This window comes from Vidua macroura, chromosome 10 (genome assembly GCF_024509145.1).
Source record: "Vidua macroura isolate BioBank_ID:100142 chromosome 10, ASM2450914v1, whole genome shotgun sequence".
Taxonomy (NCBI): domain Eukaryota; kingdom Metazoa; phylum Chordata; class Aves; order Passeriformes; family Viduidae; genus Vidua; species Vidua macroura.
Genome location: NC_071580.1, coordinates 12,544,733 through 12,568,016, shown reverse-complemented (window position 1 = coordinate 12,568,016; position 23,284 = coordinate 12,544,733). Strand labels below are relative to the sequence as shown.

The following is a 23,284-nucleotide window of genomic DNA, read 5'->3' as shown; positions in this document are numbered from 1 at the left end:
CAAAGGCTGTGGCATTTTTCTCCTTCCCCTGCCATTTGCACCCACCCAGGCTTTAGTGAGTGGCTGCAAGTCAGAGAACTCTGCAGCTGCAGGCGATACCCAGACACGTGGGGTGCCTTTGTTTGCCTGGGTGAGCAGCCAAGTTGCAGCCCATCTCCAGCTTCGTACCAGCTGCAGATCTAAGGCAGCTGACTGGCCTGCCAAAAAACCTAAACACGTCGAGGACCAGGGAGTGGCTTGTTCCAGAGCTGAATAATGATAATCCCAGCACACTTATAAAGAGAAGCAGAGAGCTCACCACAGAGCTGTTCCTTGCCACCCTGGTCCTCTGCGGAGCATCACTGCGCCTCATCCACCAAGGTATGTCTGAACTGGGAGACTCAAAATGGGAACTGTCTGTGTCTGCAGCAGGGCCTGTGCCTGCAGCTGGAGGCAGACTGGGCTTTTCTTCTTAACTTTGGGAAAATGTTACTGCTGCTCCTGTGGAGGAAGCAGAGCAGCCCAGTGCTGCAGGGTCTGTGCATGCTAACCTGCCCCAAGCAGAGACCAAAGCATGTGGGCAGCATTCTGGCTCCAGCAACTGTTTGGGTGTGAGCAGCACAGCTCCTGCTTCTGCTCTGCAGGAGAGCCTGTCCTTTCCCTCCTCACCCCATGCTTTTGGGGGTCTGTTCATATTGTATTTGGTGCTGATTTGAATCTGTACTTCCCCACCTTGCAGTGCTGTGTATATCCTGGCACACAAAAACCACTCCAGAGGGAGCTGCACGGTCTCTCCCACCCTGTTGCAGTGTCAGGCAGCCCTGGCTTACCTGGGGATGTCCCTCCTACCGTGCAGGTGTACACTGCAGGTGTACAGTGCTCACATCCCTGTCCCAGGGCCCCAGCTCTCTGCTGGCTCTGGTGTATGCTCCTTGTGCTCCACCATTTAAAAGCAAACATCCTGCATTTCCCCTTGCCTCAGCTTTGGACAAACAATGATGCTCCTGTGGGTCCTTGGGCATTTATCACCCCTGCATCTTGCTAGGTGTCACATGTGGGTGATGAGTACAAGAGTTCAGAGCACAGGCAGGGCTTAAGGCTGTTTTGGGCTTGGGACTTCTTTGGCACTCTTCTGATGATTCTTTCCTCCTTGCTGTGCCCCTGAGGTATCCTGCTGCATGTCCTATCCCTCGTGCTGCATTTCACACAAAGCTCTGCTCCAGGGAGGCCCCAGCTCAGCTGTTTTCCTTCTGCCCAGGTCCATTTCCCGCCTGCATCCCAGTGCAGCCATGCTGGGCACAGCAGTGCGGCTCTCAGTCCTGCTCAGCCTCTTCAGCATTGGGAAAGGCCAGATGTTTCATGTGGGACCATGCCCAGATCCATCAGTTCAAGAAGAATTCGATATCAACAAGGTGTGAAAAGTTTTCTAAAAATCTCCTAGGGTGTAGCTAGCTAAGCTAAGCGGGCATGGGACTGACAGCAAACTGCCTGGGTGCAGGGGGTGGTGGCAGGTCTGGTCACACCTTGTGCCACAGCTGCCACTGTGGGTCTGCAGCTCTGCTCACCCCCCAACCCCAACCACTAAGGGGCAAAAACTGTGCTGACAGAGGAGCCAGGCTGCTCTGCCTCAGCTCACTCATGATAAAAACATCTCTTTAAACTTTCTTCTGTCAGTATTTGGGGAAATGGTACGAGATAGAGAAGCTGCCCTCAACTTTTGAGAAAGGAAGCTGCATCCAGGCAAATTACTCATTGAAGGAGAACGGGAAGTTCAAGGTGATCAACAAGGAGATGCTGTAAGTGTTTGTGTTCGGGCCATGTCCTCACTGTGGCAGTGGCACACCTCTCTTGCTGTCCTTGGTGTTCATTTTTCTCTAAATAGACTGTGTCTGGGGCTGAGGGTGCTGGGGGAGGCAGCCTGTGGTTGCAGTAGCTCTTCTGAGAGATATGAGTCTCTGATTCCTGCCAGTGACCTGAGGATCACCAGGTCTCTGTCTCATTGTCCAAGGTGAGTGATAAGAAAACAGATCAAATGTACATGGTGACCTCAGCATAAAATAGCCTGGATGTCCCCCCTGACTGGCTTGTCAGCCCCAGAGATGGCTGAGAAGCTGGATGCCCTGTGTCCTGTTCTGGGGGCATTAAGGAGCTGGTTATGGGATGGCAGCTACCATCTTGTGCCCCTGCATGCTCAGAAGTGCCTGTGCCCTGTGCTCCTCTCAGCTCCAGAGTAAAGAGACACAAGGAAAAGGGGCAGGGAAGGCACAGCACATGAGTAATCTTTACTTAAGTATTTGTCAGCCTATTTCTGGAGAATTTACCTTGCACAGGTAGTAACTGCTGTGCAAGGGGATTAGAAATCATTGTCAGTTTAAATCAGTGGTGAAGTGAATGTTTTTCCCTTTATTAGGGAATTAGGATAGTTTGCAATTATCCTGAGTCCTCCTGGATTTTTACACAGAAAGATGCAGGTATTAATGAATCTGTTTCCATTACCAGCCTGTGCTGTTGTGGGCTGCTGCTGTGAGGGGCTGAATGGATGAGAGGGAGCGAGCAGTGAATGCAGCGCTGTCCCCTGTGCTCCTGGCATGGCATGTGGACTTTGTTCTGGCTCACAATCACAGCAGCATAGGAACACATCCCTTTTGTCCAAGCAGAGAAGCATCCCTGCCGTTCACAGCGTGCCCAGCACTGTCTCAGCAGCTCCACTGCTCAGGCTGTGCCTGGCAAACAGCTGGACATTCATTTGTGCCTGCATTAATCTGTGTGAGATTCATCCAGTCATTGCTGTCACTACTTCAGCAGCTCAGGACCCTGAAATATTAGGGATATTTTGGGTGTGCATGGCCCCAGCATCAGCCCCTTGACCTCTGCTGCTGGCAGCATTCACTTCTCCTCTTTGGCTGTTCCTGTTTTGCAGGGAAATGTGAAACTTTCCTGCCTGATAGGTAGCATCCAGGTCTTGAGGCATCTGTGGAAAAATGCTGTTATGAGCTGGGCAGCTCATGTCTTAGGGCTTGCTGCCAGCAGGGCAGTGCTCTGAACGAGCAGCCAAAGAAACCTTGGCTCACCACACAGGTACAGGTAATTTGCATGCAGAGGAATGTACAGTGACCTGGAAAAAACGGGTGATTAAACAGAAGTGAACACGTACCTTCCACAACTACCAGGAGCTAAGCTGCTCCTTGGCACATCCAAGATCATGGATGGGATCCTCCCGTCCTCCCATGCTGGCTTCCTCCCACCCAATGCAGAGCAGTCTTGCTCTCTTTCCTCTCTGTCATTGTCACCCTGGAACCAAAGGACATCCAGCTGGCAAGGGTACTTAGAGAGAGGCAGCCTGGGATGCTGGGGTGGTTTCACTGAGAGACCACCTACCCAGCTGCACCTGCCCCAGGACCTGCTGTGCCCTGAGCCTGCTGAAAACCTCCTCAGGGATGCTGGGGTTTACTAGTACCTATTTCAGCCACCTCTTGGCACGTAGTTGTGTCAGGAGAGATGATTTAGTGGAAGTGGAAAAAAAAAAGAAAAAGAGATCTCCCAGTTTCCTGACTTTATTTCTCGCCTTTGTGATTCTCCCCTTAGTGCCAATGGCAAAATCAATGAAGCTGAAGGAGAACTCATGCACATGGATGTAAAGCAGCCGGCCAAGCTGGGCGTCCGCTTTAACTGGTGTAAGTGTGGTGGGGAGGCTCCCGGTGCCCAGGGCAGGGCTCTGCTCTGAGCATTGTGCCGTGGCACCAGGGGTCAGAAACTGCAAAGCGAGGGGTGGAGCTCCCCACGTGACTTCAGCACAGCAGCAAAGGGCTAAAACAGATGTTGTGACCAGCAGGCAGTAGTTTGGTGACAGTGATATACCATTTACAGCAACAGCCCCCTCAGTGGTGGAGAACTCTTCACCAGCTGATCTCAAAGCAAGAAAGATCAGCAGCCTTGCTGTCCCTCCAGGTCATGTCACAGATGGGGACAAGGAGGTGGGGAGGTGGGGGAGGCAGCCCCAGAGTGCTGCAAGAGCCAAGAATAAGCTGTTTCTCTGCACATTATGGTACAGCTACTTGCCCACGCTGCCTCTACGTACAAGTGGCTTTTAATAACCATTAATAATATGGTTTTGTTCGCTTGTTCCTTCCCTTGTCACTCTAACACTCAACAGGGGCCTGCGGAGGTGCTGTGCCACATTGCACAGCACTTTCCTCTGTCTGCAGTTTCATAGCTCTCTTTTGCAGAGGGGTTATTTGGAGAAATGGTTGGAGGAGGGATAGTTGCAAAGGAAGTACAAGACTGTTCCATGAGCACAGCAAGACTTAATTCTGTGCTGCTACAGCATCACTGGCAGCCATTTCACCTGCAGCATGTGCAGCCCCAGCCACTTTCACTGGGTGAGAGCCCCAGAGAGCAGCTCTGGGCTCAGCTGGCTCCCTGAGCCAGGGTTCCCCATGGCAGTGGGTGGTGGTCTGTGCTCCTCCCATCACCAGTGTCAGCTCCCAGCACTACAGCTCCTTCCTGGCAGCCAGCACCCCCACACTGGTGAGGCTGGGCTGGCTTTCATCAGCCCAGGAGAGCTGTTCAGGTCATAGCTTTCCAGAAAGACCTTCATAGGGCTTTGTGTCTTTCCCAAGTTCCTCTGGGCAGGACAAGGAGTCCTGGTAGGCTTTTATAAATAATAGCTGCCTGTACTGACCACAAGTAAGCAGCAGTCAAAGTGGGAACAGTCCCAGGAAGTGTGGCTGGGGTGCTGCAGAGCTGTCCAGAGCTGGTTACACACGGCAATCACGGTGCCCTCCTCTCTCCTAGTCATGCCTGCTGCCCCTTACTGGGTCATCTCCACTGACTATGAAAATTACTCCCTGGTTTACTCCTGCACTAACATCCTCTGGCTCTTCCACATGGACTATGCCTGGATTCTGTCAAGAGCTCCTGACATGCACCCAGAAACCGTGGAGCACCTGAAGAGTGTTCTCGAGTCCTACAAGATCGACACCGAGAAAATGATGCCCACTGATCAAGCCAACTGCCCCGCTGAGATGTAACTCCTGGCATGCAGCGACACAGCACCAGACCAGAGATAAACTTTGTGCTTGCTTTATTATCCACTAGAATTTCTCTATGTACCTGAGAAATTTAATAACAGTAGTTTCCTCTTTGCTAACAGTAGTTTGCCAGCCCAGAGGTACTCCTTTCTGTTATTCCCCATGTCGCTCTTCCCCCTCTTTTTGTCTTGCTCTCACTTTTGCAGCATGACTGACTGAATCAGTGCTAATGGGTGAAAGAAAGAACCCCTGAAGTGTAGACCTGAAACTCTGCTGTTGCTGTGTGTCCTCCAGTACGTGGATGGGAAAGGTTATGAGTTGTGATGTGCAAGTATTCCTGGGGAAAAATCGTTCATCACACAGTCCCATGTTCGTTTCCAAATTTTGTCTTGACGTTTCTGGGCCTGCCAGGAACCTACAGTGTCTGAGCTACACTGTGTGCACTGCCTTAGCAGCAGCAACATCCACACATGGTGGGTCAGTCCTGCAGCCTGGGAACTGAGGCTGGGGGTCTTGAAAGTTTTCCAATGCAGGGCTGTAGGCATGTGTTGCTGCTAAGTCAGCAGACCTCCTTGCTAGAAATCAGATCTTGCCCTTTTAAATCTAAAAAAAGTCCAGAGATTCAGCATCACTCCATCCCTGATGTCTATATGTGTCCTTCTCTTGTCTCTAATGAGACTGCTCCTGCCCTCCCAAGGGGCCAGCTCTGACTGTACTTGTAAGCAGACGTAAAGAGATGGGGCTGCTCCCTTGTTCTGCCTTCCAGAGGCTTTTCCCTGAACACCAGGAGACAGCAGGCTCTGCCTGACCTCCTGCCCGCTGCTGTTGCACGTGCCGAGTGCCCGCTGGCGCTGCATCTGCCCTGGCAGGTGTTCAGCAGGCACCGCGACAACTCTGCTTGAATAGCATTCATGCAACTCATTAAAAATGAAATAAAAATACCTGCTTCGGGCCTTTTGTACCTTCCCAGCTGCACAGCTTTTGCCAGCAGGCTGGGGGAGCTCAGTGTGTGGAGCCTGCCCCTCCTCTGAGGCCACAGCAGGGTTGCAGTGAACATGACAACCACGGCTGAAGGGAAATGGTTTGTTCCAGGAGCCTGGAGCTCTTTCCAGCTCTCCAGGGTTGGATGTATGGGCACCCCCAATCGTCTGAGCCCTGACAGCAAATTTGTGTTGGGGCTTGGGCTGACAGTGACCCCCATCTTCTGCTGCCTTTACTGACATGAAGAAATAATGACATGGATGTAGAATACTGTAAATCTGCAGGAAACATTCTACACTTATTTTGATGGGACCCTGGTGGTGTGGGTGTGCTGAAGAGCACTTTCCTGCCCTGGGAGAGCTACAGGAGCTGAGCAGGAAGCCAGTATGTCACTAATCTTTACCAGACAGAGGAGGCCAGGATGGGAGGGACCAGAAACAGCTGCCATGTTTAAGTCATTATCCCTTTAAACTTCCAAATCCTAATACCACAGTTCCTGTGACACAGAATTAAACACCCCACCCAATTTTTCAGGCTATAAGGATGATGGACATGCCAGGATACAAACAGCTGCATGGTTATTCCCAAGTGTGTCAGATTCTGGGTGTAATCATTTCATCACTGCTTCATCGGGTTCCTGTTTTCCTTCTCACATGGATGGTGCTGCTGTAGCCCTCATTCTGTGTGATGCAAGCCCATGGCACGGGCCACCGAGCCTGGGGGTGGGAACCTGCAGCCCCATCAGCTGGGCAAGCACTGCCCCTGGATCTGGCTGGGAACTGGGATCTCCAGGTGCAGCTGAGAAATGGGAATATTTCACCCAGAGACCAACCCCTGCCATGCCTGGGCCCTCTGGAGACCACGCTGGCTCCTTCATCGTGCCACAGAGACCGTGACAAACCTGGGCTGCTCTGGCAAACGCGTTGTGCCGGTGTCACGTCCGCATGGCAGCACAGAGAGCACAGCTGCAGCCTGCCCTGCCACGTGCCAGCACAGCAGCACACACGTGGGACACCCTGCACCTGCAAAACGCTGAGTGCGGGTGGCGGTGCCAAACAGGCACAAGCCCCACTCAGTCCCAAGAGCTCCGTGGATGTGCAGACCCCCCCAGGGCAGCACACACCTCCCGGTGTGCGGGCCCCGTGTGGGGGCACCGGCCCTGTGCACACGCCAGACCTCTGTGTCCACGTGTCCTCATCAAACTAGGTATGGATCTGAACGGGAGATGCCAAGAAGATGGAGCCAGGCTCTTCTCAGTAGTGCCAACCACTAGGATGAGAGGCAATAGGCAGCAACTGATGCACGGGAAATTTCACCTGAATATGAGGAAGAACTTCTTTACTGTGCGGATGAACAGATTGCCCAGAGAGGCTGTGAAGTTTCCGTCACTGTTCATATTCAAGAACAATCTGGACACAATCCTGTGCAATGTGACCCCTTCTGATCTGACCGATTCCGTGATTCTGTGTCCGTGTGCCCGTGTGTCCCTGTATCTCTGTGCCTGTGTCCCCCTGTGTCACTGTGTCCCCGTGTCCATGTATCTGTCTGTGTCCCTGCCGTGTCCATGTGTCCCTCTATCTCTGTGTCCGTGTGTCTCTCTATCAGTGTCCCTCTATCCCTCTATCCGTGTCCATGTGTCCCTCTATCCCTGTGTCCGTGTCCGTGTGTCCCTCTATCCCTGTGTCCGTGTCCGTGTGTCCCTCTATCAGTGTCTTTCTATCCCTGTGTCCGTGTCCGTGTGTCCCTCTATCCCTCTATCCGTGTCCATGTGTCCCTCTATCAGTGTCCCTCTATCCCTCTATCCATGTCCGTGTGTCCCTCTATCCGTGTCCCTCTATCCCTCTGTCCCTGTGTCCGTGTCCGTGTGTCCCTCTATCCGTGTCCCTCTGTCCCTCTATCCCTGTGTCCCTCTATCCCTCTATCCCTCTATCCATGTCCGTGTGCCCCTCTATCCGTGTCCCTCTATCCCTCTGTCCCTGTGTCCGTGTCCGTGTGTCCCTCTATCCGTGTCCCTCTGTCCCTCTATCCGTGTCCCTCTATCCCTCTGTCCCTGTGTCCGTGTCCGTGTGTCCCTCTATCCGTGTCCCTCTGTCCCTCTAGCCGTGTCCGTGTGTCCCTCTATCCGTGTCCCTCTATCCCTCTGTCCCTGTGTCCGTGTCCGTGTGTCCCTCTATCCGTGTCCCTCTATCCCTCTATCCCTGTGTCCGTGTCCGTGTGTCCCTCTATCCGTGTCCCTCTATCCCTCTGTCCCTGTGTCCGTGTCCGTGTGTCCCTCTATCCGTGTCCCTCTATCCCTCTATCCCTGTGTCCGTGTCCGCGCTCCTCGCGCACGCAGAGCGCCCCCTCGCGGTCGCGCAGGCGCACGGCAGCAGGGGGCGCTGTCGGTCCGCCGGCCGCCAGGGGGCGCAGGCGCGCGGGCTGAGGCGGCGGCGCCGGCGCGGGGCGGGCCCGGCCGGGGCGGTGGCGGCGGCGGAACCGGGCGGGCGGCGCGGCCATGGAGGAGCCGTCGGTACCGGACGCCTCGGCGACGGGGCGGGGGCCCATCAAAGGCATCCTGAAGAAGAGCGGCAGCAAGGCTTCGTCGGGAGCGGCCGTGGGGGCGCGACAGCCCAGCCAGGCCTGTGACGAGGACGAGCACGGGTGAGGCCCCGGTTGTGGTGGGCGGCGGTGGGTCCCTCGCTCCGGCCGTCCCGCTCCTTCGAGGGGCCCGCGGAGCGGGATCAGCCGGGCGGCGTCTCCAGCTGGGGCTGCTGCTGTGCCCCGTGGCCGGGGGATGCTGCGCGGGCGGGGCGGGGGTCCGTGCCGTGCCTCCGTGCGGCGGCGGCCGGAGCTCGGCTCCGCTCCGCTCGGCGCTGGGGATCCGGCGGTGGCAGCTCCTGCCGAGGCCGGAGCGCCGCTGGGAGCAGGGGGATGCCGGCTGTGCCCCTGAGCGGAGGCGGGGCGCGCTGCTCGCATGAGGCCGGCGGGAGCTGTCGCCGTGGCTCCTATCGAGGAGTGGCGGTCACCTGCTAAGTGTGGTAGATCACAAAGGGTTTTACTGAAGCTACGAGGATAGTTCACAGTTTGGGAAATGCGCTTGATTTATTCTCAGCCTTCTCACAGGTAGCTCTTTTCTTGTAATCAAAAGCATGTCTCTGGAGAGGGGACCTCTCCTAGGCTGAAACATCACCAAGATGTGTTCTCGGTTGGGCAGGATCCATCCGTAAAAATCTCACACTTGAGAATGTGCACAGCCTTGGGGTTTGTTATTTAAATGACATGAAAAATCTTGGTTTAATTGTAATACACCGAGTTAGTCCAGATATGCCAGAAGTGGTCTTTAGCTGGCCAGCGCCTGTCCTTGATGGTTAAGAATCCTACTTTTCCTGATGCACCCAACATGTGCTGCCTCCTGTTGCTCTGATTCCCCATCAAGTTATGATGAGCAAGGTTTGACCTGAACTCAGTGTTTACAAATTTGCTTTGGACAGTTTTCTTTTTTTGGCACCTTATTCAGTATTGCAAGGAGAGAAGTAATGATAAAATAAAATGGTCATGCTGGTCTGTTTTTTAATTATTATGGTAATACTCCTTTCATCTTTGCCTAGTAAGTCATGAATGTAGTCTAAAGTCAGCAAGGTAAGAAAGAAGAGCTTTTGGGTTGCAGTGTTGCTTGTGTTAGCTGCTCCTGCTTTTCCAGAGAAAAAATTCAACTGAATGAATGAGATGATGTTTTTGAAACAGGTGAGTGTGAGTACCAATATGTTACACAAACGTGATTTTTTATTTTCCTTTTCTTTAGTTCTAATATTATGTAGCTTGATGTGTTTAGCACCACACCAGACATAAATTACAACTGGCTGTTGGTAGCCTGTGTTTAATTTTCTACAGTTTCTTTTGTACTATCTTGAAAAATGAGTAGAAATTGGAGTATGAAGTGATGAGAGTATGGTACATTGGTTATTGCACACAGTAATTTCTTGGGAAGCAGTTAGTGGGCTAGAGTCCAGCTTCTATTTCCTGTTTACCAACGTAGGCCAATAAAGCCAGATTAATTCTGAAATTGCCTTGCAAGTTAAAAGATATTGGCTAAACCTGGCAGGCAGCATTAGAAAATTTCCTAGAAAGATCAGTACAGTGTTATAAAGCTGGTTTCTGTGCAGGTATTATTTTTGGTTGGCAATGTATCAATATATCAGTGTTATTTCTGATTTCAGCTAAACAGCTTTGGTTTTAGAAGAATGCTAAGTAGTACAGTTGTAATTTTCCTTTGAGATTGAAGATTAGTTAATACATTCAGGTATCTGTTTTCTTAATTCTTCTGCTTACTTCTAATATTGAAATTGAGGTCTGAAGATCTTTAAAAATATCTGTAGATGAAAGAGCTCATTGTGTCAGCTGTCATCTTTTAAAGCACGATGTTCAGTAGAGCTCTCATGTACTTGCATCATTACTGACCTTGTGCTGCTGTTAGTGATGGTAACATTGTTTGGAAAATTTCCTTCATGAAAATACGATGCAAGAAGGAAGCTTGAGAGATTGGGGCACCACTGGAACTGCATCCTGAGAGCTGAGATTGTGGTTTAACACACTGGGGTACAGTATTTTTTGCCTTCAGACCACTGTAAGAGCCTGTGAGCGAGTAGATGTGATATTTTACAAAGCAATTATGGAAGTGTGTGTGTGCACAAGCAGCTGTGTTGGAAGAGGGGAGGCTGCTATGGCAGGAGCAAGGCAGGTGTGAGATGTGTTCCTTGGCTCTTACTGCTGCTGAAACTTCTTGCTTGTCCACAGCACCTGGTGTGATGTCAAATGAAGTTATTGTATATTTATAAAGATGTGAGAACATACGAATGAGCACTTATGAGATTTTTCAAATAGCATTTTTCCAAGGAAGATAAGATTTCCTATTTCTGTATCTGAAGGGGTGTCAGGATGCATTTCCCTGTGATGGTCCTAAGCCATGTCATTAGTGTTGTGCTGTGCAGACATGCCTAAGCATGCAAAATTGGAAACAAACAGGAGAGGTGTGGGTTTTCAGAGCACTTAGTCATTCTCCTGTAAGGGCTTTTTAAAAGCAGGGGTGAAATTACATGTTTGTCTCTTTGCCACTAATGACTTTTTTTTTCCCCCCAGGTTGACTTTAAGTTGTGCTTTGGGAGGTGTTCCACAGCCAAGGCTTTTAGTGTTGGAATCTGAGTTTAAAAAAACAAGTGTGAAAAACTAAGCCACTAAAAACTTGTTCAGTCTTTTATTTATGACTCACTGACTTGCTCAGTGTGGGCTGTCTGATTTCCAGCACAGTGCATGCCAAAGGGATTGTTCCAAGATTGCCAGTATTATTATTAGGTGGAGTTGTGAGCTTGGGCTATAAACCCTGATGTGCTCTGGGCAAGTGAACACAAGGCGTGTGAAGGGAATCTCTCCCATCTGTTGTATTTCCTTGCCAGCTGAGCTCTGTCTCTTTACAGAGGCCGTGTACCTTATGTACCATTGTCTAAGTGCTCTGGCTGGTAAAATTCCTCACTGTGTAACACAGTGAGCACCTTGTGTTGGTCATGGAGGAACTTTAGGCTGTGTTAAACTGGGTAAACTGGGGATTTTTTGACTCCTAACCAGACAGTTTTGAATGAGCGGCGTTCCTAGACCAGAGCTCTTGCTTTGTCATCACGAAGCTCATGACTCCCCGCCCTGCCAGAGCCACGATCTGACTCACGTGTTGTCCGCTTATGCTGCAGTCCTCGTGTTTGCACAAAATGATAAATGGACCTGAAGCCTCAAACATGAGACCTTGGCACTGGGTACTGTGTGCTGAGGGGATTAAGATCATTCAATTTGTATTTATTTCTGGAGTATAAGCCTGTGGCATGTAGGATTCAGCATCAACCCCCACATCTATTCTTTTCTCTTTAGTTTTTTTCCCCCCACATTGTATTATGCAGTGATGCTGTAAAGGTGGAATGTAGTTTGTGCTTGGAATTTTGCTTTACCAAGTTTGTTTTACAGATATTATTCTGCCTAAGAGCGCTGGTGTTATTGAGATTGAATATATCTTTCAGATCTGTTATTGGAGCGGTCTGTGTTTGAACAAGAGCAGTTAAATGGAAGTCTTTCAGCCAACTGCCCCCTCCCACCCCCCAAAAAACCCAAACAACAGCCACCCCAAACCAAACAAAAACGCCCACAAAACGCACAAAGTCCTTTAATGTTTGCTTCCTTAACTAATAATTTACAACAAGAATATATTAATTAGTCAAATTTTTGTATTATTCTGAAATTAAATTTATTGGCTTAATCTAAGGGAAAGACCACTTTATATGAAGTTTGTAATAACCTTTTTAGAGAAAATGTGGAACATACTGGTTTGTGTTGATGAAATACTTTTTGTGGCTTTTAGATCAGGGGAGGAACGGCTCTTTCTCTGGCCACAAGGCAATTGCTTTTCTTGTGGCTTATATATTTTGTTAGTGAGCAGTCCGTGTGGTTGAGCTTTAGTTTCTTCAGATATACATAAAATGGTAAATTTTTCTGGTTGACTAAGAAAATTCTAGATAATGTAGCATCACTGGTGCCTGTCTGTATAAAATGTGAAACTCCCTCAGCTTAATTATAGCAGTGAATCACTTGGCTTATTATTCCAATTTAGGATGACAAAAGAAGTATTAATAATCACCTTGTTCTATGCTACTTATTTCACTGCAGGAGGGGATTTGTTGGTTGCTATTTTTTATGTAACAGTTTGCTAATAATCATTCCAACTCCTTCAGCAGATGTGAACTGAAAGGTATTGGGTTCTGTTGAAGTCTTATGGGTTGTAATAAGGGGAAGAATTCTCTTTTTACAAGTTACTGTAAAATCAAATAGTTCACAAGATAGTCATTGAACAAGACCAGGAGTCTCTGAATTATATGAGTAAGAATATGTTTATAGATCATTGAGTTTGTTTAGCTATTGTGACTTGTTAGGGGAATTAAATTGCACTGAAAATTTGTTAGGACTTAAGTATGTACAGAGCAGTATTTAATAGTCATACTTTGAATGTGTCTGTGTGTCATAACAATATTTTTTGTGCTTAGAATGTAGTAGAGATCAGATGATGTTTTAAAAATTCCTTCTCTGGTAAAGCAGAACTAACTGTTTTAGAATATAAGAAAATCTAATTTTCTTTTCTTATTTCAGTAAAAAATCACAGAAGTGGGATGAAATGAACATCATAGCTACATACCACCCTGCAGGCAAAGATTATGGCTTGATGAAAATTGATGAGCCAAGTACTCCTTACCACAGGTACGCTTGCTTAAGTGTTGGTCTGTGTGCTGCCAGGTGGAATTGTGGGTTTAGAGCAAAGTTTGCTTTGTGGGTGATGTAGTATTACTGTGCAGGCCTGCTGGGTGCATGCAACATACGCAGATCTACAAAGCTTCTAAATAAGAACAGTCAGAAAGGACAAAGTATGAAGGACAAAGTTTAGAAGGTTTGTTCTAGCAGGCTTTAGCCTTTGAATGGAATAAATAAGTCTGACTTCTGTTGATTTTATTTTTTCAGTTCTAGAATATAATGTCATATCAATATTTAAAGTTGAATTGGAAAGCTTTTAAAGCATGAAAGGAGTCTTTTAATTGAGTGTTGTAAAGTTTTGACTGTTTTCTTGAGCAAATTACTAAAAGAGACTACTTTTTGTTTGCCCTCCAAGCATGATAGGAGAAGATGATGAGGATGCAGTGAGTGATTCAGAATATGAGCCCTTAAGAGCAGATGTGTTGAGTAAAAAGTAAGTATTGTAATAATAAAAACTGACTAAATGTGAAGAAAATCTGCTCTTACCTGGGGTAGATTTTCTTTATGGAAAGCTCTTGCTGGTTTCTCTAGAAGCCACATTTTTGCTATTGTCAAATGAAGTGGTTTTCAGTGTTTGATAGTGCTCCGTGTAATTCAGACTTCTTGCACATTGTTACTACATACAAATATGGCAAAAATAATGAACAAAGCTCTTTGTATGAGTATTCTGAAATGTCATGTATTTTAAATAGTGAAAAACTTGCTGTTTCAGCATTTTGTATTGCATGATTTATGTAGACTGGCAGCTGCAGCTGAAGGTAGAGCACCCAAGGTTATAGCAAGGCAAGAAGAAAGCAGTGAGGAGGAGGACGAGGATGAAGAATTAACACCTGAAGAACGGGGTAGGCAAAATTGTTTTCTTTCTTTTGTTTAGACTCTTTTCCTACAAACAGTCTCAGGTTTTCTGTAAGAAATATTTGCGAAGATGAAATACTATCAGAAAAATGTTAAGATTTGAAAATAGAGATAAACAGTGTTTGAACAAATACGCTGCTTGTTTCTAGTCAGAATGTTTGGTTTGGGATCTACATATAAACAGGAATTTGCTGTTGTTGGCTGCCTCCCTGTATACAAGCTTAAGGTATGGGAATTCCTGCTAAGACACCTCAAATAAGAAGTTCTGGTTTGGGGTGGAAGGAATAGTTCTTCATCTGTACATATTTCAGGTAGACTTAATTCAATGAGTACAACTACAAATAAAATGCTGCTAATTGCTTGCAAATGTACAGATGATACTTCTGTTGTTCTCAATGCAACTGGTAGATGGATGCAATAGGAAGTCTACAGTTATTCCAAAGCAAATAGCCTCTTTAATAGAGATGTTGTTTCATGTTAACTTGGACTAGAACATTTTGAGGGAACAGTGAAACAGCAATACTTCAAAGGTTTCAGGCTTGTATTATCTAGCTGGTGCTTCTCAAATTTCCTGGCCTTGACTTTGAGTGTCTAACCGTGCTATACTAAAGGAAGGAAAAGAATGAAGCGTTGGGGCTGGCAGTAAGCAAAATTTACTTGAATTATAATGCATTACTGCTGGATATGCTAATGTTTAATATATGGAGCAGAGCTGGCTTCAGGCCATGGGGAAAGTGGAAAATATTTTCTTCTACATGTGGTAAATATATCTCTCATAACTGACCTTTGGTGGCTAGCCAGGAGTCAAGCCACACATCTGCAAAAGTTCATCTTCTATCCCAGCAGTATGTCTCAATTTGTCCTTGAGTTTACATAGAAACAAGGCTTTTGAAACTTTGGAGTTTTGTGTACTTTTACCAGATGCTTCTTGTGGTTCATACTTCTTCTTAGTTGCAAACAGGTTCTTATAGAAGTGTTCCTGAGATTCCAATTACTATCCTTTTTGTAAGTCAGACTCATTTTAAAAGAACACTCCACTGCTTGAAGACAATAATTTTTATTCAGTGAGTTCCTCTTGAAAGAAGATGTTGTTTTTTTTTTTTTTTTTAAGGGAAGGATCAACTTTTTCCATTTGTTTGCCCACAGAGAAAAAGAAACAGTTTGAAATGAAGAGAAAAATGCACTATAATGAAGGAAGAAACATCAAACTGGCAAGGCAGCTCATTGCAAAAGAACTACATGGTGAAGAAGAGGAAGATGATGAGGATGAAGAGATGCGTGATGCTGCAGATGTAGAAACAATGAGTACAGAAGCTACCGAACACGGTGAGCTACTGATTAGTTAAAAAGCACCTGTAAGTACTGGTGGCCTTTTGAGCTGTTGGAAAATGAATATACTCAAGTGTGAGATGACTAGAAGGAGTACACTATGTATGTAATACTCAATGAGTACTGTTGCACTCTGTCTTGATAGGTAGATTTGTAGCATGGAACAAAAACTCAGTGTTGATAAACAGCATGTAGGCTTTTGTTTGTTGTGGCATAACAGAAAAACAAACATTTCCTCTTCTTACCATTTCCCCAAAGCAGCTGACTTTGGGTAATGAAGTTGCCAGCATCCTTTTTAAAGGAAGAGCTGTCTTGTACTGAACACCTTAATGGCCACATGGGAGAGCCTGACTTTTTGTTGTGGGTCATTTCCCATTCTGCTCCCAATCTATCCTGTAGCCAGCAATGGGAGATTATCATCAATGTTTCCTCCCTGATGAGAGGACTGTATTTATCTTCCTGAGGAACAACACTGTAATGTAAAACTGCTGCCAGGTCTTCAATACAAACTTGTCCTTGAGCAGAAATGTTCATTGCTATAGTATGGGATAAGACTCTCAACTTTGCTTTTAGTGCAGCTACTGGAAGAAAGTCTGGGATGTTTAAGTGGGAGCTGTTGCTGTCTCTTCATAGGAAACTCCTAAAACTATAGAGGCTGACACCTTCTCTTTCATCTTTAAACTTCTATCTGGGTGAAAAGTCTTAGACTTCTGTGGTGGTATTCTGGTGAATAATTACAGTTCACTCCCCACCTCTTTATGTAACAGCACTTTGAATAAATTTTTGACATAAACAAATCACATATTTGTTGCTCATGAGACTGGTGGCAGTGAAGTCTGTAAGCCTTGTTCATCTATGGCTGGCAAAGCTATGAGATATCAGCATGGTCTGCAGACTTGGGAAGATGCTGCATGGGTTTAACTTGGTTCACATCTGCTTTTCACAACCATGTGAACTAGGAACTCATCTAAAATTCATTTAAATCCCACGCAATAAAAAGGTGATTTGCAAGGTTGCGTATTTAAGTCCCGTGGATTGCACCTTTTCATCCTGTTATTTACTACAGGAGGACTAATTCCTTGACAATTGCTCTGAAAGGGTCACTGGTATGTGTCTGAGACCCATTACTGGACTGACTTCATCCAGTAACTGAACACAGGCCTTATAATGGCTATTTACTAGAACTTCACTCTCCAGGGGAAAGGAGGGCTGCAGTAGCCAACCGTATGAGCCTTCTGCATGGCCTGAAGCTGCCATCTCTCTGCACTCTGCTGTAAAACAGAGGCAACTCCGCTCCCCAGCTGCATTCGCCAGTGGAAAGAAGGCAGACCTTTGCAGCATTTTTCCATCTCTATTGTTGAAGTCCATTCCACCTTCCTCATAACCAGCTTCAGAGCCACAACTGGTAATTATCAATTTTAGACTGCTCATGGCTAATAGATTCCATAAATGTAACTGTCTACCAGTGTAGCAACCTGTTAACTAACTGGTTCACCTCCACACCATAGCCAATGGAAATGCTTTCCATTAAGCTGATGTAGCTCTCAGTTCTTCACTTTTCTATCATTCTGCTTAAACCTTCATGTTCTGTTATCTCCTAATCTCTATATCAGCTATCACAGCCTTTAATCCCTGTCCTTGATCAGTTCTTATGAGGTTAAGCACTGGTCTCACTTTTGTAGCAGGTGAATTGGTGAATTGAATGCCCTCAGATGGATAATGAGACAGGGTGGGGCAAAGGATGATGAGATTCGAACAAAAATGTTAATAAACCAGTCTTCTGTCACTGCCCACATTTTAAGAAATTCCTACATTGAGATGAGAAATGTTCAGCACACAGCTATGTTAATGTCAAAGGTTTTCTGAAATAACTTTTTTGAGATTACATTATTTATTGCTCTCTCATCTGTATTCTGAGGGCACAGAAGAATCTCCTTATTCATGTGTTAATTGGAGCTACAGAAGGTTTTTCAAATAGATGGCTTTAACGCTTGCTACTTGGGGTTTTTTGTCACTGTATTTTTGGTCTTGCTGTGCTTTTGGTTACATTAAGCACTTGAGTATTTAAAAATTAGGCTGTTTCCTTCATGGAAGGAAATCAAAATCCTATTAATATTCCTGTTCCTGACAGCCGTATATGGAAAGATTGTTCACCTGGATAACTTTCAAAGAGCTCTTTGATTTGAAACTGTATTTTAAAGTGCTTTTGTCTAGAGCAGAAAAGGGAGGGTTTCCTTATTCTTGTACTGGGTGATACAGGAGTTGATTTTTGCAATGGTTTGTTTTGGCATCACTTTTAAATTGACTAACAGCCCTGATGCTTACTTTTAACTTCAATGAAAATGTCCTGGGTTTTCTGCATGTTGTATTGTAGATATATTTTTATAAATTCTTCCGTTTACTTGAGTTCTTGGGTAGTTGTGGAGATCATGAGATAATGTGGCTGCCACTCAGCTATTATGCCAGTCAGTCTATGTGAGTGAGAGCTGCCATGCAATGTCCTTTAATTCCAATGGAGTAACATGACTTCTGTAATACTGACGATTGTTGCAGGTAAAGATGTAACATAAGAGGCATTTCTTAGTGGCCTGTTGTGACTGTGGGGGTTCCTCTGGCTCCTGGGTTGTTTCTCAGCCAATTTGAGAATCTCTTCTCACTTGGAATTTTTTCTATCCATGAAGATGCCTTAAAGATTCTGTGCTTCTCTTACCTGATACTCCGTTATACTCTCTAATTCTGTCTGGTTTGTATTTGAGTAAAACTAACAGTACATTTCTAATCTCTACAGTCTGTTTTCAAAGAAGGGGCTAAAGACTTAGAGCAGGTTTAAGGAGGCTCCTGTCAGATTCCACCAGGTCCACTAATACAAGTTGCACTTCTTGGTTACAGCCTGAGATTTCTTGCTGATTGAAATGAAGATGGCCAGTCCAGTCAGTGATGGTGAGAACTCTGTATATTTTTGCTCCTCTCTGCATTGTGGCTACTAAGTGTTTTAAATGGATGGATCATTCCTTTCTTGCCTCAAGTAGCCATTTGTATGGATTCCAGCAGCCAAGCTCTTTTGTGGAAAAGAAAGTATAAGTTGTAATAGACTGCATATGGCTGGGGGGCTGGAACTGGATGTCCTATAAGATTCCTTCTAACCCAAACCATTCTATGATTCTGTATTTGCTTGCTTCAGCATTTCATGTTTTCTGGGTACTTGCTATTTATGACTCCATGAATAACATAAATAGACTTTGCCAGCAGAAGTGACCTTTGTTTCTCTCCATAAAAACTTCCCCTTTAGAAATTCTCTTTGAAATCACTGAAGGAAATATTCCTGATGTAGGTAAATTAAGCATGGTGATTTCAGTGCAGACCTGTCTTCTGCTACACAAAAGTATCAGCCAGAGGGTGTTGGCTGTAGCAGTTCAATTGACAAGCAGTAAGACTATTGTTCTCTTCCTCTGGTTCATTTAGCTGCATTGCTCTGCTAACCCTGCTTAGATGGCAGCCAGCAGCTGAGCTGTCACTGACTGGGTGTGCCCTTTGGCCTTTGGTAGATACAGAATATATTGTGTTTTCTTAACCAGGGCAAGCATCACCCTAAAGATGAAATAAGTGAGAAGGCTGAGAGCACATAGCAATCAGCTCTGCTGGTTAACTGTGCTGTTTGCTTGTTAAACTGCATGTTACCAAATCCTGCCTAAGCCTAACTGGCTTTTTAAAAAGGCTATTATCGTTTTGATGAGGTATTCTTTGATCAGCACTGAGGAGGAGTTTCTTCTGATTTATTGCAGTGCTTTTGCTCAAAAGCATGAGTTAACAACTTCCTGAAAACACACAGCTGTACTCCTTCATGTATAAACTTGGAGTTTCTTATTTCAAGTGCCTCATCTGGAACTGAAATTTGACCTGGGAAGTACTATGTTTGTTGGTGTTTCAGGAACTTCTTGTGTTAATTCTAAACACCTGACTTAAATCATCCCAGTTCTGGGGGGGTGAGCATGCAGTGCTTGGTGTGGTGTTGGCCAACACCACTGTTGGCCATCTCTTTAGAGCATGAGGGTCAAATAACTATTTTAGACGTTCCTGCACTCTACAACTAAAAGCTTATACATTGCTAAGGTGGGTTGGCAAACATTACCTTTGGAGAAGCAAAGATGGTTTCAGGAGGATATTTGTGTGTGTTGTGAAAATATTGAATGGGAGTGAAGAATTATCTATTTTTTGTAATCTTTCTTATGCAGCACATGTTATTCGTGACCAGCTGGAAAGTGGAGCACACAGCATAGAAGAAATCTGTCCAGAATTGTAACTGCTTGTCAAAGACACAAATATAAACATCGCTTCATGATTTTTGCAATTAAGGCTCTTAAATGTTAAGAAGCATATCAGTTACAATGTTGTATTGCCAAGAATGTTAATTTTAGACTTGTCCATTAGGCAGAAAACACTGTCTAATTGATTTATTCTTGTGCCTAGTATTTCATGGAGAATACTGCTTCATAATTTGTTCAACCAGAATGGCATTCCCTGTATGTATAGCGCTGATTATCTTGCGTGATGTACTGTTACTCTTGCTTTGAAACACTCACTATCTTTTGGTTTTACACTATTTATTTGACAGTGTTCTAGATGTGGTGTCTCATATGGAAAGTTTTGGGATTCAAGAGCCAAACGGTACAGCGTATATCAGATTGACATGTAAGCTATTTATCAGATGTGTTAAGCAGTTTAAAAAGGGATTGATTATTCAAGTCCTACAACTATTTTTTTTGTAAAGTGTTGACCTGTTAATCTAGATTTCAGCATGTTTTTGCCTGCACTTTCCCAGTCTTTAGAACAAGAGCTGTGCTATTAAGAGCGGTGTTTGGAATTGGTTGTTAGTTTCTGACTAAAGCAGTACTAACATCTGGTGGAGGGAGTGTTTTTACACTGGAAACGGCTAACTTGAACTTTGCATTTAACTGTTATAACCTCTTCCATCAGGACTGGTTGTTTTGTGGAGCTCTCTCTGGCTTATTGTGAGAACGTGCAAGTTCCTTCCAGCTTTTCTCTAAAAATCACATCCACTGTTACTCTTCTGGCTCTTGTTTCAAACGTTTGGTTCTTTCCAGTTGCATGAACAGTGTTTGTGCTGTTAGCACCTGAGGAAAAACACCCAGCCACGAGGAAATATACATCAGGACTGAAGATGTGCTGAGCTTAGGCTCTGGCTGTTCTTTATTAAAGATAGCTGCTGTTGGTTACTCTTTTGGGGTTGGCAACTTCCATACTGAAAACCACTGGTCTAAATCTTCCTGTGTCCATTGCAACTTACAGCAACTGCTTTTGTAAAATGAAGGCTTTTTGGAAGCTAGAAGGGAAACTGCCTAATTCAAATACTTGTTTACAGTGTGGTTGTATAGCTGTAAAGAGGGATTCTGCACCTCCAGATTGCTGTAAAAACTTCCCACTGGGTGGAATTTGACTGGTGAATGTTCCACTTTTCAGAGTAGTTCCTGGGTTTTACTATACAAACGAAGTACACACTTAAGCTTTAGCTTGGTTATGAAATACAGTGTATATCTTAATTTTGATCTGAATTTGATATGTTGCAAAAATCCATATAATTATATGGATCTATTTTAAAATGTCTTTTTCTCCACTGTATATGTGAAGTTTGAATAAAGGAATGAAAGTTATTTTACAGTTACATGCATTCTCAAGTGTGAGCTTTCCTGGAGTCCCAGAGAAATTGAGAGCAAGTAAGGCAATAGGATGCTGTCCTTTGAAAGACTTTTAAAGGAATGATTCATTAGACTGGATGCATTGCCAAAGATACCTGTGAGTGTGCTGTGTTTTGTAGCGTGCCTTTCCCAACTAGCTCCTCTCCTTAGTAGGTAACAGGGCGGTCAGTTCTGGGTTTGTTAATCTTCTAAGGTCCTGAATTGAGATTAATAGGGTCTTTTCACAAGAAAGAGTTGAACTCTTGATTCTGGCCAGTGTGGTGATGCTAGTTTTTCAACATGCAGAGTGCTATTACTTCTTGTATCAAATGTGGTCACTTGCGTAGAGTAAACAGGGGCAAAGGGTAAGCATTTAGATACTTCTGACTCATCAAGTCACTTACTGTAGCTTTCAATTTGGCTCCTGAGAATAGGATTTCAAAACTTTAGGTTTGTACCTTTTATAAACCAGCTTACAGTGTTCAGAGTGTTGGCCTTTGTGCACTGAGCTGTATTTCAGACTGAGCAGCTGCTGGCCTGGCCTGCCCCAGCTGGGCACTGAAATCCTGCTGAGAGCATGGCAGTGCTTGGCAAAGCCGTGTCGCTGCCAGACTGAGCTTGGACGAGGTGAGCAGTGTGTGCAGGTTACACCATATGAGCTGTGTATATATCACTTGTACTTTGTGCTAAGTACCCATGGGTACTTCACACCTGCAATTAAGGTAGAATCCAGCAGCAGCAGCTCTTACCCGAGCTAATGTCCTGCCCTCCTTAACCCCCCACTTTCTTGTGTCCAAGGCCATTTGGTGCTCAGCAGGGCTCCTTTGTATCTTACAAAGTCTAGAAAGCATTTTGTTTAACAATGCTTTATTGCTAACTTCCAATAAAGACCTTTCCTATAATGGCTTCCAAAATCCTAGATGTAATGAGTTTGCAGCTTTGAGGGAGGTACAGAAATGCATGAAGATGGTTTTAAATGAACCACATAATGTATCACTCAGGTGATTTTGAGCTGCTTGGGTGATCTCCCTTTTTCTGTTCCACAAAGCACTTAAATTCCAAGTTTGATGCTATTTTGAAACTTGATTTAGTTTGGGGTATTTTTAAAGGCTTTGTTCTCTGCATTTTCCTCAGTGCTCACAGAAATTCTGTTCACAGTGGCTCTTTGTCTTCCTCAGCAGAAGTGCAAGCCAATGTCTCTGCCACTGCTTCTAACTGAAAGGCTGGTTTACTTGGTTTTCTTTGCTTACACCTTGATGCATTTTAAAAGCTAAATCAGGCAAGTTTTACTTTGCAGTAGCTCCAGAAGTTCCATATAGCTTTTTTTACAAAGGGATGTCTGATTTCCCTCTGCTTGAGAAATATCAGTTAAGAGTTCCCTGCTGAATGGGGATAAGAGAAGAAATGTGTTTTCTCTTTTTACATTTGATGAGGACATAGCTTGCTTGCAAATCTTAATTTTTAGGTGCATATGGTAAATACTCATGTGTACAATACAGAGTGGTGTAAAGAGGACACAAACACAGCGCTTACTTATGTGGACAGTGAGCTCCACAGCACCATAATTGTGAATCTTCTTGCACAGGTTTAAATCCTCAAGCTGCATCCTGTTTAGAGAAAGCATTTTCAATATGCTTCCAGTAGGAAGATCACTTACAAATAAGAGCCTTAACTCATGTGTATAGTTTTTTTTTTCTTTCCATAGTTTCTTTCCCACCAACTTGTACAATTCATAGAAACTGCAGATATATTTTCCATAGCTCACTCTCTCATGTGAAACTTGTACATCTTACCGCAACTCTTTGTTTCTGTAACATGATTTTGTGGTATGATGATGCCACCTCACAAATGTAATTATTTTGTTTGAAACCGGTGTTAAGTGTCACAACATAAATAAAACCATTGTTTTCATTACTACCTTATGACACTAATACTAATCTAATGTTTGGTTTCTTTGAGCTCTTCAGAAGAAACTGGCAGCTAAAATTTGCAGGTGTGTTCATAGATAAATTCTTAAACCAATATTGTAATTTCCTCATGACTCTCGTTTATTGTAACTCTGATGTAAATTGGTTTGTTCACACAGTCAGATTTGTTGGC

The 23,284-nt window shown here is 45.1% G+C and overlaps 2 protein-coding genes across 4 annotated transcripts; both read left to right on the top strand.

Moving 5' to 3' along the window:
- The first annotated feature begins 255 nt into the window (after positions 1-255).
- APOD (apolipoprotein D) lies at positions 256-5,950 on the top strand. Its single transcript, XM_053986362.1, has 5 exons — positions 256-360; positions 1,238-1,391; positions 1,654-1,775; positions 3,565-3,653; positions 4,774-5,950. The coding sequence occupies exons 2-5, from the start codon at positions 1,269-1,271 to the stop codon at positions 5,007-5,009; spliced, it is 570 nt and encodes a 189-aa protein (XP_053842337.1). The 5' UTR covers positions 256-360; positions 1,238-1,268; the 3' UTR covers positions 5,010-5,950.
- A 2,493-nt stretch (positions 5,951-8,443) lies between these two features.
- Positions 8,444-23,115, top strand: PPP1R2 (protein phosphatase 1 regulatory inhibitor subunit 2). Of its 3 annotated transcripts, XR_008438583.1 has the most exons (8): positions 8,444-8,630; positions 13,149-13,256; positions 13,663-13,740; positions 14,046-14,149; positions 15,309-15,488; positions 16,689-16,896; positions 18,381-18,431; positions 19,724-23,115. XR_008438583.1 is itself a non-coding variant. In XM_053986199.1 (7 exons), exons 1-6 carry the CDS (start codon positions 8,485-8,487, stop codon positions 18,383-18,385), a joined length of 621 nt encoding a protein of 206 aa, XP_053842174.1. In that variant the 5' UTR covers positions 8,444-8,484; the 3' UTR covers positions 18,386-18,431; positions 19,724-23,115. The 3 variants fall into 3 exon arrangements, 2 of the variants coding, with proteins under 2 accessions (XP_053842174.1, XP_053842173.1); XM_053986199.1 differs by lacking the exon at positions 16,689-16,896; XM_053986198.1 differs by lacking the exon at positions 16,689-16,896 and having other exon boundaries at positions 18,347-18,431.
- The last annotated feature ends 169 nt before the right edge of the window (positions 23,116-23,284 follow it).

Bases quoted from the DNA above. Each gene is read 5' to 3' on its own strand.
- APOD (XM_053986362.1), top strand. From the start codon at position 1,269: ATGCTGGGCACAGCAGTGCGGCTCTCAGTCCTGCTCAGCCTCTTCAGC. The intron at 1,392-1,653 runs GTGTGAAAAGTT...TTCTTCTGTCAG, and splicing joins AAGAATTCGATATCAACAAG to TATTTGGGGAAATGGTACGA. The intron at 1,776-3,564 runs GTAAGTGTTTGT...TTCTCCCCTTAG, and splicing joins GTGATCAACAAGGAGATGCT to TGCCAATGGCAAAATCAATG.
- PPP1R2 (XM_053986198.1), top strand. From the start codon at position 8,485: ATGGAGGAGCCGTCGGTACCGGACGCCTCGGCGACGGGGCGGGGGCCC. The intron at 13,741-14,045 runs GTAAGTATTGTA...TGATTTATGTAG, and splicing joins GCAGATGTGTTGAGTAAAAA to ACTGGCAGCTGCAGCTGAAG. The intron at 15,489-18,346 runs GTGAGCTACTGA...AGATTCCACCAG, and splicing joins TACAGAAGCTACCGAACACG to GTCCACTAATACAAGTTGCA.